Here is a 16,732-nt window from a genome sequence, read left to right as displayed (position 1 = left end):
TTCAGCACCACTGTTTTTGAGACATACTCTTGATCTTCTTGATGTCCAAGACTGGCATGGTACAATTCTTTTAGTACTCAGATCCTTGAATATGACAAGATTACCATTCCGTCCCTTAGCTCTAAGATGACGAAAATGCCCTCCTAACCACGTATCATTTAGATTTAGCAATTTAAGTTTATTGCACTTTAAGTTTCAGTCATTTACTTTTCTTGCAATTTAAGTTTCAGTTCTTTTACTTTCTTGCACTTTAAGTTTCTGCCAATTTACTTCTTCTACACTTCAAGATTCAGCCAATTTTTATTCTGCACTTTAGTTTACTTGCAATTTTACTTCTGTTTCTCAAAATTTCTCAAATCATCAAATATTCGCTTAACTAAATTCATCACCTAACTAAAGTTTCTCAATCCATCAATCCCTGTGGGATCGACCTCACTCTTGTAAGTTATTACTACTTGATGCGACCCGATATACTTGCCTGTGAGTTTGTGTGGAATCGCTTTTCCCTCATCAAGTTTTTGGCGCCGTTGCTGGGAATTGATATAGATTGACAATGATTAAATAAGGTGATAATCTAGATTAAGAACTTTTTCTTTGTTTTTGACAAGCACACTAACTGCTTGAGTTTTTGTTTAAGCTAACACTAACCTCACTCTAGCAGTAGAGTGAATTGTTTCTGGTTTTTGGTTCTGTGTGTGTTTTATGCCAGGAGGAAGAAGAGGTGAGTCCACATCTTTTGATTCTGAGCCAGAGAGAACACTTTGGAGGTTGAGAAGAGAATCAAGAGGGAAAGGAGTCGTTAGAGAAGCAGATTCAGAGGAAGAGAATCAAGAGATGGAAGAGAATATCCATAATCCACCAGAGGGAGTGGCCAACAATAACCCACCTCAGAGGAGAGTTCTAGCCTCCTACACCTTTCCTAATGCAAGACACTGTGGGAGTAGCATACTCACTCCAAATGTGCATGCTAACAACTTTGAATTGAAGCCTCAACTCATCACACTGGTGCAGAACAACTGTTCTTATGGAGGAGGTCCCTTGGAAGATCCAAACCAGCATCTAGCCATCTTTCTAAGGATATGTGACACAATTAAGACAAATGGTGTCCATCCAGACATCTATAAGTTACTGCTGTTTCCATTTTTCTTGAGAGATAAGGGTACTCAATGGTTATAGACATTTTCCAAAGAAAGCATCAACAACTGGGAGGATTTGGTGCGCAAATTCCTAGCCAAGTTCTACCCACCTCAAAGGATCATAAGGTTGAAGACAGAGGTGCAAACCTTCACCCAAATGGAAGGAGAATCACTTTATGAGGCTTGGGAGAGATACAAGGCCTTGATTAGGAAGTGTCCACCTGAGATGTTTAGTGAATGAGACAGACTTCAAAATTTCTATGAGGGATTGACTCTCAAAGCTCAAGAAGCTTTGGATTATTCTGCTGGAGGCTCAGTGCAACTAATGAAGACAGTTGAGGAAGCTCAAAATCTCATAGATACTGTGGCAAATAATCAATACTTCTATGCTCATCAAAAGTAATGCCAACCAGCTCAAACGAAGGGTGTATTGGAGCTGGAAGGTGTGGATACCATCTTGGCTCAAAACAAGGTGATGCATCAATAAATTCAACAGCAAATGGAGATGATGGCCAAGAGGATTGATGGTCTTCAAGTTGCAGCAGTGAATACAAGTCAACCATCACCTACATGGGGGCAAAATGAGGAAAACTATGAAGAGAAGCAGCAAGAACAAGTTCAGTATGTGCACAATCAAGGTTCTGGTCAGAATGAGTTCTATGGAGACACTTACAACCTCTTCCTAGAGGAACCACCCAAGTTTGAAATAGGGAGATAGCCAAAACCAATAGCCTTGGCAGAGAAACTCAAACCAAAACAATTCCAGAAACACAAACCATCAAAACCATCAAAATATTAACCAAAACCAATACAGAAAACCACAAAACAACCAACCTCAACCCAACTACTATCCATCCAACAATTCATCCACTAACCAAAATAACTATCATCCACCATCCACACCCTACAATCAACCACAACCACCCCCAGAAGCTCAAAGGATCTCCAACTTGGAGATGATGATGGAAAAGATGATGAAACAGCAAGAGTTAACCAGTAAGAACCATGAAGCTTCAATTAGGAATCTGGAAAGGCAGATTGGTCAATTGTCCAAGCAAGCAGTAGCTGAGAGAGCACCCAATGCATTACCAAGTGACACCATTCCTAATCCCAAAGAAGAATGCAAAGCAATCCAATTAAGGAGTGGAAGAACCTTGGTAAATGACAAAGAAACCAACAAGAAGCCAGCTAAGAATGATGAGGCCAGCAGCAAGGAAGAAGTAACACTTGAGGGGAAGGACCAAGAAAAGCTCATGGAAAAAGAGGAACAACCACAAGCTTCAAAGAAAGGAAAGCAAGTCATGGAGGAGCATTCACAAGAACAGAGGAAGATGGTGAAGCCTTACACCCCTCCTTTGCTATATCCTCAAAGATTTCAGAAGGAGATCAAGGATCAACAGTTCCCAAAGTTTTTAGAAGTTTTTAAGAAGCTGGAGATCAACATTCCACTTGCTGAAGCTCTAGTGCAAATGCCTCTATATGCAAAATTTCTAAAGCAACTCATCAACAAGAAGAGAAGCTGGCATGAGAAGGAAACCATCCTCCTAACTGAAGAATGCAGTGCATTGATTCAAGAAGGCCTCCCACCAAAACTCAAAGACCCTGGGAGTTTCTTTTTGCCTTGCACCATTGGCAACATATTCATTGATAAAGCACTGTGTGATTTGGGATCCAGTATCAACCTGATGCCTTTATCTTTGATGAGAAGGCTATTTATAGAAGAAGTGAAGCCTACACAGATGTCATTGGAGCTAGTGGATAGATCACTGGTAATTCCCAAGGGTGTGATTGAAAATCTCCTGGTCAGAGTAGGAAAATTCAAATTTCCAGCAGATTTTGTAATCCTGGACCTAGGAGAAGAGGGGAGTGACTCAATTATATTAGGAAGACCCACTACAACAAATAAGGTTTTCGCAATGATCAAAAACTGTTGCCATAGATCGAAAAATCGTTGCTAAAACTTTAGACAACGCTTTGGTAACGATTTTTGACATGTGGTATATACGGCCGTTACCAATGCTCAAAGGCAACGGTTTTTTACCTAAAGCAACGGCAACCCAAAAAATCGTTGCCATAGTTACCGACATAGGCAATGGTTTTGACAATAATTTTTGAAGAACGGTTTGGAACCATTACTTGATAGGCAACGGTTTAGAACCATTCTCTTTCATGACGTAACGGTTTAAAACCATAACTAGATAGACAACGATTTTAAATTGTTGTAGTTTTGTTATTCACAAAGATAACAATTTAAAAGTGTTGCATTTGGTGTTGTTTTTTTTTTCCTTGCAACAATTTTAATACCATTGCCATTGTGTAACTGCTTTTGACCACGGTTTTAACACCATTGTCTCTGGCAACTTTTGACAACGGTGTTTTCTAGTTATATATTTCTTTATTTACAATAGTTTTCTCATGTTGCATTGAAATTAATATTCCAACTATTTTTTAGTGTCAATAGATTAATATTCCAACTATTTGAATCAAATTACTAAAGAAAACTAATTGAACATTTGATTTATAACATATTCTATAAGATTCATACATGTTTGTGACCTATAAAAAAAGACTTTAGAAGTCAAATAAACTAAGATACTTTAAAATCACATAATAAAAGTCTAAGTCATAACAATATCTAATCATAAATAAAAGAGATTTGATATATTACAATAGCAAATAGGCTCTCCATCATCTCCACAAATTGGTAATTTTCACTCTAGTGTTTAATCTTCACAATGTGTGATTAAGTTCTCCCCCACCTTCATAATGATTTTTCTGTGAACAAAAAAATTAGCAAATTAAATATAATACTAAGCCTAATGCTAATAATGCTTACTAATAGAGAGAGGGGATGAGGGAAAGAAAGATAACTGCTAGGGATTTTCCTTATGTATTTCATTATTATAGATAGGTCATAATAGCTAATATTAATTTGGTCAAGCAAATTAATAATCTCATTTAAATATAATACAAGAAGAAACAAGCTACCAATGAAAAGACAGCAAACCATCATGAGATTGTAAAATATGTTTGAAGAGGCTGCCATTGACAATTATTCTTGTGCTTCAGTTCAGTTGTGTTGATCAAGCAAGATGGAAGATTTGATACTAATAAACCATCATTTAATTCCATAGAAAAAGTAAATATACGATTTTGACTTCCTGATATATATGATCCATAAGCAAATTGTTAAGCCTTAAAAAAATTTTAGAATAATGAATTCAATATAATTTAGTATATAAGTAAATGTCATATCAGTATGAAACTTTTAATTCTTCAAGATATGAGTTGTCAACAAGCTACACATGAAAACAAGCTAAGCTAAATTCTAAAATACAACCCATAAGACAGGTGCTCAAGTTAGGACTTGCTTTGGATAGTCTAAAGAAACATCTAAAGGAATAAATGCAAACAAGAACGTTAATAAGCTCAAGGAATTAAATTAAATCTCAGTTTTTCCAAAGAAAACTTCAATTGAATTCTACCATAGTGTAAGTTTTTCCTGATCCATATAGGTCAAGGATATGTTTGGTTCACCTTTTACTTGTAAAGGGTATGCATAATTTAGTTATAACAGAACATTATCATTCAAAATAAACATTAAGAACTTCGGGTTAAAGAATAAACTAACCAAAATTTTAGCACTTCCAAAGTCACATATCTTCAGCTGGTGATGTGAGGATTGACCTATTATGAGACAAACAACACATGAATAAATAAATACAGCATGTATAAGACAGATTGTACGGTGAGAAATCAAATAAATAAGTTTCCATAAGAATATACCAGTAATTTTGAGGTTTTATGTCCCTATGACAAACTCCAATGCTATTGTGAAGATAAGCAAGTGCTCTAAATATCTACAACATAAGAAAGAGTAGAGATTAATGCACACCAATAAAGTGACAAATCCGGTGGGTTTAAGATCATAATCACAGGGACAAAAAAATAATACATATAAATAATATCAACAAAATAGTAATTGAAGGACAAGTCAATAAAAACAGAAATTATGCCAAAGTTGTTATAAATTATGCTATCTTAGGACAGAAACACAAAAATATTAACAGACACAAACTTGTTTGAAGAAAGAGACAGATACATGGATATAAATAGAGACATGACCATTTTGTCTTATCTCTATCTCCTTTTTTATATTTTTCTTCTATGAGACACTTAGCAAACTTGGAGTTAATGGTGGAATATATACCTATTCGGCCAATGAATGTTGTGTCAACCAGTGAAGCAATAGGATCAGCTGTCAAAGCCATAGCAGAAGGCACTGCAATTGACAATATTTCCCAACCAAGGTTGTCTGCTTTGAAAACAAGTCTGAAGTAAGAAGAAAATAAAAAAAGAGGTCAAGAATTACACATGTAGAAGATAAAAGACAACACAATTCAATTCACACACTTTTGCAATCCACATTCAATTCAAGAAAGAAAAAAAAAAGAGTTCTGATAAACAAAAGAACATATCAAACAGCAATTTCATGAACAAATTCAGAAAGAAAACCCTAAAGAGTTCTTATACTCTATCTTTTCTACAAAGATCTCTGATCTATAAGAAAAACTAACACAAATTTTATTGCAGCCCTTTGTTTAGTCTTTGAATCACAATAGAAATTTTGCCCCCAAAAATTCAAAAGCAATGAGAAACAAGATATTAAATGGTGAAGTCAATTTTATCCCCTAACCCTGTATTTCAACACTAGTTTAAAGCACACTCGCTATTTTTCTTTAACTAGCATAATGTCTTCGCAAGTAAGGTAAAGAGCCATTACATACCTCATCGCCGGGAGAACAATCTACAAGCACTGTCAGAGCAATACTCTGCTTTGCTCCATTGCTTACTACAATCTGATCAGGAGTATATGTAATTCCATTCTCCTCTGCAATAAAAATTCAAGAAAATTGTCAAAAGCTACATAAGCCCCCATCTCAAAAAATCAGTAAAAAAAATTAATCAAACCAAAACAAAAACTTAAAGTGCATAAATTAGCTAACCCTTCAACTATGACAAATCGCTTTGTACAATTCAAATATTCTGGCATTAGGAGTGTACCGTCTGTATCCTTCGCGAATAGCATTCTGCCATACTCACCACACATTAATCAAACATTCACATGATCATAATTTCATTATCATACACCTAAATCAAAAAGCAGAAAGATGCAGCAATAAAAGTACAATTCACACACAAATAATCTAGCCTCATATGAAACCACGTGTTCCTACAAGCTACACAAAATACAATTTGAAAAAAGCATTCACAATGAAAAATTGACTTGCCTGATCTATAGGATTGTTACAGAGCAATAAGAGTTCAGAAATGGTAGTTCTGGTAGCTAGGGCACAACCAACTCACCATGAACGACGGCGGCGACCAGGAATTCCGGAGGCGGCAGCAGAGGAACGGCTCCTCCTCTGTTGCGTCAGTTTGTCACACGCGTCCCTTCCTTCCTCTCTGCGGCAGCATCAACAGCGATCTCCTCTCCCTGTTTGGTTCCTTCCAACGACAGCGGCAGCTTCCATCAATGGCAGCAACTGCAAGGCGCGGTGATGGCGGCATCGAAGATGAGCTCCTTCTCTTCCTCGCGTCGCGCGTACTGTGCGAGTCTCTCTCTCACTCTCGATTTCCTCTCAAGGTCAGCGGCGACGGTGGTTGTGGTCACCACCGGCAGCGCCTCTCCCTTCCCCTCTCCTCTCCTTCCCGTTCTCTGAACCCCTCCCCCACCCCCTTCTTCTCGAGCTCCCCCTCTTCTCTTGTTTCCCCTTCTCTGTTTCTGTATGTGTGTGTATGTTTACAATAGGTTAGAGTTAGAGATTATAAAATTAGGGTTTTATTTGAAAATTGAGAGTTGTGTAAAATATATACTAATAATATAATAATTTTATAAAATATTTGAAATAGAATAATAATTTTAAATTTAAATATAATATTGTAAAGATTATTTTTAAAATATAAAATTTTATTTATTAATATATTAATGAGTTTAAATAATTATTTTTAATTTTAAATTATAAAATGAATATATTAATCATATTTTATGAAATATATTTTAAATTCAAAAATATTAATTATTTAAATTAAATAATATAATTTTTTATTATTTTAATATTACCAAACTTTTAATTTTAATTTATATAAAATAATTAATTACAATAAAAAGTGTACATAGATATTAATTAATTTAAATTTAAAAGTATTTATAAAAATTAATTTAATTATTCTTAATAAACTATTTTTCTAAGAATTCAAATTAATAAAATAAACTATAATTTATTCATAATAAAAATTACTTAAATTAAATTATATATATTTCTTCTGTTATTGAATTTTTAATTTTAAATTATGTGAAATAACCAATTATAAAAATTACATAAAAATATTAATTAATTTAACTCCAAATATTAATAAAACTAATTTAATAATTTTAAATTGATTAATTTCTAAAAATAAAAACTTCGTATTAATTAAATAAGTTATACCTTTTTCATAATAAAAGTTATTAAAATTAAACTGTACAATTCTTTTCTTATTTTTTTCAATTACTAAAAATATACAAAATATTCAATTATAATAAAATTATATATTAAATTTTAGAGTGGAAATTGAATGGAATAAAAATTAATATTTGTTTTAAATTTATTTTTTTCATAAATAATAATTGTTAAATTATTTAAGCAACATTAGAAAATTATATCTTAATAAAAAAATTGATATAATGTTTATAAAACCGTTCTTTAAAATAGTCAAAGAGAACGGTTTTATTTTGTTGCTATATCGTAGAGAAAAATTAAACTTCAACAGCAACATTGTAAAAATCGTTCTCTAAGAGAATCTAATAGAAAGGTTTTAAAGTGTTACAATATTGGCAACGGTTTTCATTCGTATCCTTTTGTACAAATATTTAAACAACAATAAAAAATTGTTGCCTAAAAACAAATCATTGTAACGGTTATAAAACCGGTCTTTAAAATAGTCAAAGAGAACAGTTTTATTTTGTTGCTATAACGTAGTGAAAAATTAAACTTCAGCAGCAACACTTTAAAAAACAGTTGTCTAAAACCATCTAAGAGAACGGTTTTAAGGCGTTACAAATTTTGGCGTTACTAAAGCCCATATTTGTGGTAGTGACCCTTCCTAGCCACAGCGAGGGCCATCATTGATGTAGAACAGGGAGAAATGACTCTACGGGTATATGATGAGAAGATCTCCCTAAATGTCTTTCAAGGAACACAGCATACTGATGAAAAGAAAAGCTGCATGAAGGTTGTAGGAGAAGACTTGCATTGGAAAGAAGAATCCAATGAAACACTCATTAGCCATTTCCAAAGCAAGAGACAAGCAACAGAGAAGAACAAAAGGAGAATGAGAATGCACAGAATGAGATGAGAAGGCAAGAAGAGAGTAAGGAGCTGACCACTAAGGAGACAGATCCTAAAATACAGCCTGCTGTAAAGACAGAAGAACCACCAAAGAAAGGAAAGAAGAACAAGAAAAGGGTTCCAAAAGGGTGGAGAAACAAAAGAATCCCAACTGAAGGGTTCTCAAATGGAGACAAAGTGCAACTGATATATTAACAGTTGGAGACAGATCCACAAATTGATGATTACTACACTGTCAACAAGATACTCTCGTTGGAGCACATAGAGATTGACCATCAAAGCACTGGAAGAAAGCTCACAGTGAGAGGGGACAAGCTGAGGCACCATAATCATCAACCACCCTAACAAAGAACCAATGTCATGCTAGTGACAATAAAAGAGCACTCCATGGGAGGCAGCCCATGATTTAATATGCTTGCTTTGGTTTTGATTTCAATAATTAATGGTTCTTCTAGCATAAATTTGAGCTCTCATGAGTAGATTTGATAACTGCACATATCATTTTGAAGCATATGTTTGATTCCTAAGTTTGGTGTGCCTAAAGGCACTTTAAAACAGCTTTTCAAGCATGATTCATCATAGAACCAACTTAGGATATATACTCATTCATTTTGTTTAAGTATATAACCAAACATTAAGTTTGGTGTCTGTATATGCCAGGAATTTCAAGAAAATCACTTTTACTCAAAGGCTCAAATTCATGAATAGATAAACCATATATTGCATCATTTTAGGAGTTTATTGTAGTATGATAGAAAATAAAATGTTCCTTATAATGAATATACTAATTATGATGGATATTCATTGAGTTTCATATGAATTACTTAGCAAAAAATAAGTTTGGCGTTCACCAAAATTTTGTTCAACTTCAAAGAGGCATAGTTGGTTATTCATAAATAAGGAACATATAACAAATTTTGTTTTTCATTATTACTTGTCACTTGATAAAATGCCACCGTATTGAAATCTAAAGTTTAAGCTCACTATTGCTTTGATTCACGTGGATAGGAGTAAAGAAGATTGAGAAGGAGATAAAAGAAGGCATGCACGGACGGTCTTCCCAAGGAGAAAAGGGCAAGTCACATGTGCAAGTTTGGGAAGCATAATGTTGCATGAAATCAACACCTAGGAGACCGAACCACATGTGCCTAATGAGGGAGCAATCTTTGTCTTCAACTATCTCCACATGCACACTATCCATTTCATGGATCTTCAATAATGATTTGCTCAATCCTCACCCTTCATGGCAACTTAATCGAATCCTCTACCCTTGTGTTTTGCTTCAAGACCTCATGACCTTGTCTATAAATTGGAAGTAGTACTCCTTAAGCCACACACCTTTGCTTTCTTCGTATAAATCCTCCACAAGATTTACATTGTTTTTCTCTCACCCAAAGACACCACACAGCACCTTTCCTCCCATTCCTTCCATCACAACCGTGCCTTAACCAAGGCCTATCTTCTCTTCTTCTTTCTTTCCTAATTCATGGCTTCATCAAGTTCCAAGAGAAGGAAAGGAAAGGAACCTGCTATAGCCGAACCACCAACCTATGATACCAAGAGATTTAAGTCTCAATTTCATGAATCAAGATATCACAGGTTGATGGAATCAAAGAAAGTCATTCCAGAGATAGGGTTCAGATTGAAAGATGGAGAATATCCCATTATGAGAAGGATAACTACAGAGAGGAGATGGGAACTTTTGTGTGAGCCTCTCTTACAGACATCAGTGCAATCATGATAAGGGAATTCTATACAAATGCTGTGAGGCCAAGCAAGACCAGCCCTCCCTACAAAAGCTATGTTAGGGGGGTTGAGGTAGATTTCAGCCCACCATCCGTTATGAGAGTCATAGAGATAAGGGTAATATCATATGGAGAACCCAGCTTTGAGAAAAGACTGCAAGGTGAGAATGACCCTGATGAGATATTAAATGGGTTATGCTTTGAAGGCAAAGACTGGGAAAGGGACTCAGAGGGAGCTCCAAGCCACTTGAAGAGAATGGATCTCATACCTGAAGCCAAAGATTGGTATGAGATAGTGAGAAGATCCATCTTCCCTACTGCAAATACATCTGAAGTCACAATAAAGAGAGCAATCCTGACATATTGCATCCTGAGGGGAGGAGAAATCAATATTCCACAGCTCATAGCAGATAGCATCCAAGAGATGGTTGAGGACACTGGAAAATCAAGCAAGCTTGGTCACCCAAGTACTATTCTGAGGCTGTGCAAAAGAGCAGGGGTACTCTTTGAGGATGAAGATACAGAGAAGGTAAAAGGAAGCAGAGGAATCACCAAGCAAAGAATGGATGGTGTTGTTGACACCCAAGAAGAGAGAAGAGATCAAGGAAGGATAAGGAGATCACAAGTGGAGGGAGAGCAAGCTTCTGGTGCAATGGACTTGAGCCAAATGCAAAGATCCATTAAAGAAATGTCTCAACAATATATGAGAGCACAGGAGCAACAACAGAAGCAATACTTGAGGCAACAAGAGCTGTACTTGAAAGCCCAAGAGCAACAAGAGCATTGGCAGCAGCAAATGATGGAGAAGCAAGAAAGCTTCAAACTCAAGATGTTGGAGCAACAAAGAGAGTTTCAAGCAAGAATTTTGGAGGGGCAAAGGGAGCAATCGGAAAACTTTCAAGAATCATTTAATAGGTTGTCCCTACGACGAGCCAAGTATGGGGAGTACACCCAAAATCTCTATCAATGGAAGAACATATATCATACAATTGGAGAGCATAGGAACTTGGACAGAATGGAGTATGATATAGAAACTCAATCAAAGTTGGACTATGTAGTCCATAGCATTCCAGCATTGAACTAACAGATCAAGTCATTTGAGCAATGCCAAGAGTTGGTAGACCATCAGAGAGCAAAAGCCAACAAAAATATAGCACACATGCAACAAGGATTGGAGGAGGCTGGACTCTCGGGTCAAATAGACCACATTTGGGATCGTAGGTGCCCTGTTGAAGAACCCCAAGAAACACACAAGAAGAGGAAGAAGAAAGGAGAATCCAGCAAGGGACAAGAGCATAACAACTAGGGGTGGTAGAGTTCCTTTCATGTTTTTAATTAAATAAGGGTGATGCATATCTGAAACATGATATGCCACCAAATATTGTATGTTTTGCACTTTCATATTCTAGTAGATTTTCTTCATTAGGATCTGCATAATGCTTGTTTTCATCTTCATCTGCTTAAATTCATGTCTTGTTTCCCTTTTTGCATCAACAAGAGAAAATGTTTGAAATAGAAAGTAATTGTCCAATGTGGTGGGAATTAGAATGCAGTTAGTGGTGGTAATTGCTTGATTAGATGATAAGCTCAATAATAAAAGCTACAGAATATAATATCTCTTGTAGTGTGAACTTAGTTGCTGCTATGAAATCTTTTATTAATGAACATCCCTGCAAAATGAAGAAAAGTAAGAAAGAAAAAGAAAAGAAAAGCCAAGAAGTGGCAAAGAAACAAACAATAAGGCTAGACACCAATAGCTTGGATCCTGGGACACATGTCTGTGGCTTCTTGTACTAGGATCTGCTTGGACAATTAGGTTCTGAAGAGTCTTTTAAAACTTGGTAACTTGGATTAACTAATTTGGGATTATCAACCGAAAGTCCATTATCAAGAGCAACCTAGTTACAAAGCATTTAGTGATCCTAAGAGATGCTGGGCATCAATGTTTCTAGGAAGAATTGTGAGCCAAGTGTCTGTAGTGAAGAAGTGTTGAGAAAAATTGAGCCAAAGGCTGCTGCAAGACTTGGCAGTGGGATATCATTGAGAAATAAGCTTTCTAAGCAAAAGAAAGAAAGAAAAAGCTAACAGGGATCAATAGAAGAACAAGGTAATATAGTAGCAACTCTAGTGAATCCTAAAAGGGACATTTCTTATCTATCAGCAAAGAATAAGTGAGTTGCATCTTGTCTGCATAAAACCCCGTGAATCAAATTCAATTACCTACTAAATAAGGACATGTATGCTTCTCTGTTTGATTTCATTTCTTATCATGTTTAGTGCTTGCTTGGGGACAAGTAAGTTTAAGTTTGGTGTTGTGATGACAAGTCATCTTATGCTAGTTTTACAAGCATTTTTCATTAGTTTCATTAGATTTTATGCATTTTCTTGCACAATAAGTAAATGATTGGAGTGGATTTTCATTATTATTTTAAATCAATCAAACATCATCTATTTTACACAAAATCATAAGGGTTATGATAGAATTAATTGATTTTATGAATGATGCAAAGATCTTGTGATTTTGGTGAGACTTTAATTGGTTGTTTGGTTACTTGTAGGCGAAAAAATGATAAAAAAAAAGGAAAGAACCAGGAAAGCGTTGCATTAGAAAGCGTGGCGAACACTAAGGCAACGCTAAGCAAGGAAACAAAGGTAGCGTTCAATGAATGAACAGAACGTTCAAAGAGTGAACGCTCATGGAAACAATTGGCTCAACCAAAGGAGGCTCACACAAGAAGCGTTCAAGCAAGTGAATGCCACGTTCACTTTAGTGAACGTTTTCATGATTTTCGTCAAGTAAACAAGGGCGCGCATCAAAGGCACAAGACCCAACGCTCAAAATTTTGAACGTAGTGTTCACTTTTGTGAACTTTATCACGTATTAAAGCGTTCAACCAAGGGAGCACTCGACCAAGGGAGCGCTCAACCAAGGGAGCGTGGCATTCAAGGAAGTGAACGCTAGACAGCATCAAGGCACCAAGGAGTAGCGCTCACTAAATGAACTGAGCGTTAAAAGAATGAACGCTAGTGAGAATGGTGCACACCAAGGCGCGCAACAAGGAAGGAACGTTCAGTTGAATGAACGTAGCATTCACTTTTGTGAACGTTTTTGAAGAAGCACATATGAATGAAGGAAAATTGGCACGAGGGAAGCACATGCTTGGAGTAGTGAACGTAACATTCACTAAAATGAACTGAACGCTCCACTGGAGCATGCTTCCAACCCAATTTCAATAAAGTGCCGTCTTGGATCCATTTCTTCACAAATTTGAAAGCCCACTCCAAGTTTTGAAGACCAAAATAAAAAGTGTATAAATAGGATTTAGTTTGATTTGAGAGGGACCTTTTGCTCACTTTTTAGTTTTCTCACTTTTAATTTTCATTTTTGAATTTGGGGATTGAGATCGGATCTGAGCTTGTTTTCTGTTTTCATTTTTTTTTCTTCTGCAACTTCTACTTTCTGCTTTTGATTTTGGGACTCTGATTGGAGAATTCTTCTGGATCTCTCCATCCTTGAGTTTCCTTTTGATTTCCTTGTTTCTGATTTATGAATTAAAGATCTGATCTCAATTGTCTCTTTGATTTTACTTCTTTTGCAAATTTTCATTTCTGCTTTAGTTTTTTTTTTTTGAATCCCAATACCCAAATCCTTTAATCTTCAAGCAATTTAAGATTCCCAGCAATTTAGATTCAGCAATTTAAGTTTCTTGCACTTTAAGTTTCAGTCATTTACTTTTCTTGCAATTTAAGTTTCAGTTCTTTTACTTTCTTGCACTTTAAGTTTCTGCCAATTTACTTCTTCTGCACTTTAAGATTCAGCCAATTTTCATTCTGCACTTTAGTTTACTTGCAATTTTACTTCTATTACTCAAAATCACTCAAATCATCAAATATTTGCTTAACTAAATTCATCACCTAACTAAAGTTGCTCAATCCATCAATACCTGTAGGATCGACCTCACTCTTGTGAGTTATTACTACTTGATGTGACTCGGTACACTTGCCAGTGAGTTTGTGTGGAATCGCTTTTCCCTCATCAGTTCTATTTGACGAATTTCTGTGTCAAAATAGACCCTTATTTGCTACATGATTTCTGATTGTCTCAAGAACTTCTTTGCAAGTTTTGGTCAATGCTTTAACTTCCTTGCTTGTTTTAAATTGTATATTATTCTTGAGTTTTGAATGAGTTTTGACTGAATTTTCCAATTGACCATAAACTTGAATTTCTCTTAATTGGTGCCTCTTTAGCATGCTCTCACAAGGTTGAATATTTCTTTTTAGCTATGTGACTAAATTGGATTCAATTTTCTCCATGTCTAAATTGCCTTGAGTCACATAGTAAACAAGCTTTTCAATTTTTCATTTTAACCATGTGATTTTTATACCTCATATGACTTTGGTCTCAATGTTTTTAACTTGCCAACGCCAAATTGTTTTAATTTATGCCAATTACTTGTGACTGATATTTACTTGATTGTGTGCTCTACACATACATGTGCATCACTTGTTTTGGTATTTTGAATTGTTGAGAAGTAAATACAAACTTGCTTGTTTTGAAACTTTAGAAACTTTTTGGAATTAAGGAACTTTTGACTATGTACCTAACTTTTGAATTTTTGCTTGTTTTCATTTCTTTAACTAATTTTTTCCTCCTTTTCACTTGACTTTCTACCTTTGTTTTCTTTTCAACTAATTTTTCTTTTTCTTTGGCTAACTTTTAACTTTGCTTGTCTTTTTAATCTAAATTTTCTTTTCACTTTCAATTAACCATTTTTCTTTTTACTAACATAACTTTTAACTTTCTTTTTATTTTTTCAACTAACATTAACTTTTAACTTTTAACTGTTTTTTTTTCTCTTTGTGCATAGTAACAATGCTCCTTCCTTCTTTTATTATTTGATAAACAAACAAGTTAGCTTTTCTCATGTCCTGAATTTGATTGGAAGTTGTTTGTGTTTGATTTAATTTGATTCTCATGTATGCTTCCATTCAAATTTTTATTATCTGTTCACTTCATATGCTATTTTGTGACTTAGCTCTTTCCTTTTCAGCACCACCATCACTCTTGCAGCCATTTTATCACCCGAGATCCACAAGCAGACGGAAGAGCCGATGACACGGTGACGACTCCTTCCGCGCCGCATGATCGTGAGCACCGAGGACGGTGCTACATTTTAAATGTGGAGAGGTTGTCCAACTTCAGCAGTGCATTTTAGGTGACAATCTTCATTTTCGAACACTTTTAATGTAGTTTCTTTTTTATGTTTTTTGGTACTTTGTATATATTTTATCCTTTTGAGGAACTTTTTACTTAGTTTATTGCACTTTCTTAGTTTATTTCACTTTTCAATTTTGCTTGTATATAACTTAGTATTATATTGTAGTAAAGCATGCTTTTAGATTTCCTTTTTTAGCTTTTAGTTGTGATTGTGATTTGGATGATGTGATAATTGCACCTAGTTTGATTTTCTATACACTTGCTATTTTGGTTCGATTGAAATTAGGAATTAAACTTGGGATTTTTTACCTTTTTCATCCAATCACACTATATACATATATAGAATAAGTGTTAGTCAATTTAATAAAATTTCCAAGAAACTTGCTTTTTATATAGGGCATAGAAATTCAAATTGAATTGAGTTGAAATTTTTTAAAACTGGCATGATTCATTCATTGTGGAATGTGGTTTTGAGTTAAGGAACATACAACTTGTGAGTTCTTGAGCCTCATTGTGTGGTTACATCATTTGACCACTTATTTCATTTTTGTGTGTTGCTCTTCTCTATGATTCTAATCTTTAGTTTATTTAATTCTATATATCCATTGGTTAATGTATGATTATGCAATTATGTGATTGAGGCCATCACTTCATTATAGCTCACTTAACCCAAATAGCCTACCATTTCATTTATCTTTGTTTACCACTTTGAGCTTTTTTAATCCTCTTTTGTTCTTCATATTGCCACATCACTAACCTTAAGCGAAAAATAATTAATCTTCCTATTTGAATCTTTGGTTAGCTTAAGTAGTGAGAGTGTGTGTGTCAATTAAGTGTGGGCACTACAAGAAAAAAGGTCTATCGGTACACTTTTTTCTTGCCACGCTTTTAAAGTGTGGCGAAAAGTGGTCAATGGGCACGCTTTTGCGAGGGTGGCCACTTATTTGTGATTTGGCCACGCTTTTTTTTGCCACGCTTGAAAAGCGTGGCCATAGAAGGCTGTTGGCACGCTTTTTTTAGGGTGGCTACTGATTTAAAATTTGGCCACGCTTTTTTTTGTCACGCTTAAAAAACGTGGCCATAGAGAGAAACTGGCACGCTTATAAAATGTGGCTAATTTGCTTTCTAATAGGCACCTTTTTAAAGCGTGCCTATATCCTGTGTTTATTTTAGCACCCTGCAAAAACGTGCCGATAGAGTTTCCTCCCCCAAAATTTAGTTCCCCACCCATTTTGTCTACAC

The 16,732-nt window shown here is 35.2% G+C and overlaps 1 protein-coding gene and 1 long non-coding RNA gene across 3 annotated transcripts; one reads left to right on the top strand and one right to left on the bottom strand.

Moving 5' to 3' along the window:
* The first annotated feature begins 1,635 nt into the window (after window positions 1-1,635).
* Window positions 1,636-3,094, top strand: LOC130934170 (uncharacterized). The gene is made up of 2 exons (XM_057863754.1): window positions 1,636-1,835; window positions 2,278-3,094. Exons 1-2 carry the CDS (start codon window positions 1,636-1,638, stop codon window positions 3,092-3,094), a joined length of 1,017 nt encoding a protein of 338 aa, XP_057719737.1.
* A 315-nt stretch (window positions 3,095-3,409) lies between these two features.
* LOC130935951 (uncharacterized) lies at window positions 3,410-6,860 on the bottom strand. Of its 2 annotated transcripts, XR_009068010.1 has the most exons (7): window positions 6,504-6,860; window positions 6,143-6,226; window positions 5,924-6,027; window positions 5,347-5,468; window positions 4,923-4,996; window positions 4,768-4,823; window positions 3,410-3,911 (listed from the first exon to the last, which is right to left on the bottom strand). It is a non-coding gene; the product is annotated as an uncharacterized LOC130935951 (long non-coding RNA). The 2 variants fall into 2 exon arrangements; XR_009068009.1 differs by having other exon boundaries at window positions 6,143-6,860.
* Between the last annotated feature and the right edge of the window lie 9,872 nt (window positions 6,861-16,732).

The sequence above is a fragment of the Arachis stenosperma genome, chromosome 6 (genome assembly GCF_014773155.1).
Source record: "Arachis stenosperma cultivar V10309 chromosome 6, arast.V10309.gnm1.PFL2, whole genome shotgun sequence".
NCBI classification, from domain to species: Eukaryota; Viridiplantae; Streptophyta; class Magnoliopsida; order Fabales; family Fabaceae; genus Arachis; species Arachis stenosperma.
This window is presented reverse-complemented; position numbering and strand designations above follow the sequence as displayed.

Excerpts from the sequence above, each read along its gene's own strand:
- LOC130934170 (XM_057863754.1), top strand. The coding sequence starts at position 1,636 with ATGGAGATGATGGCCAAGAGGATTGATGGTCTTCAAGTTGCAGCAGTG. Across the intron at positions 1,836-2,277 it reads TTCCTAGAGGAACCACCCAA|GAGTGGAAGAACCTTGGTAA; the intron begins GTTTGAAATAGG and ends AATCCAATTAAG.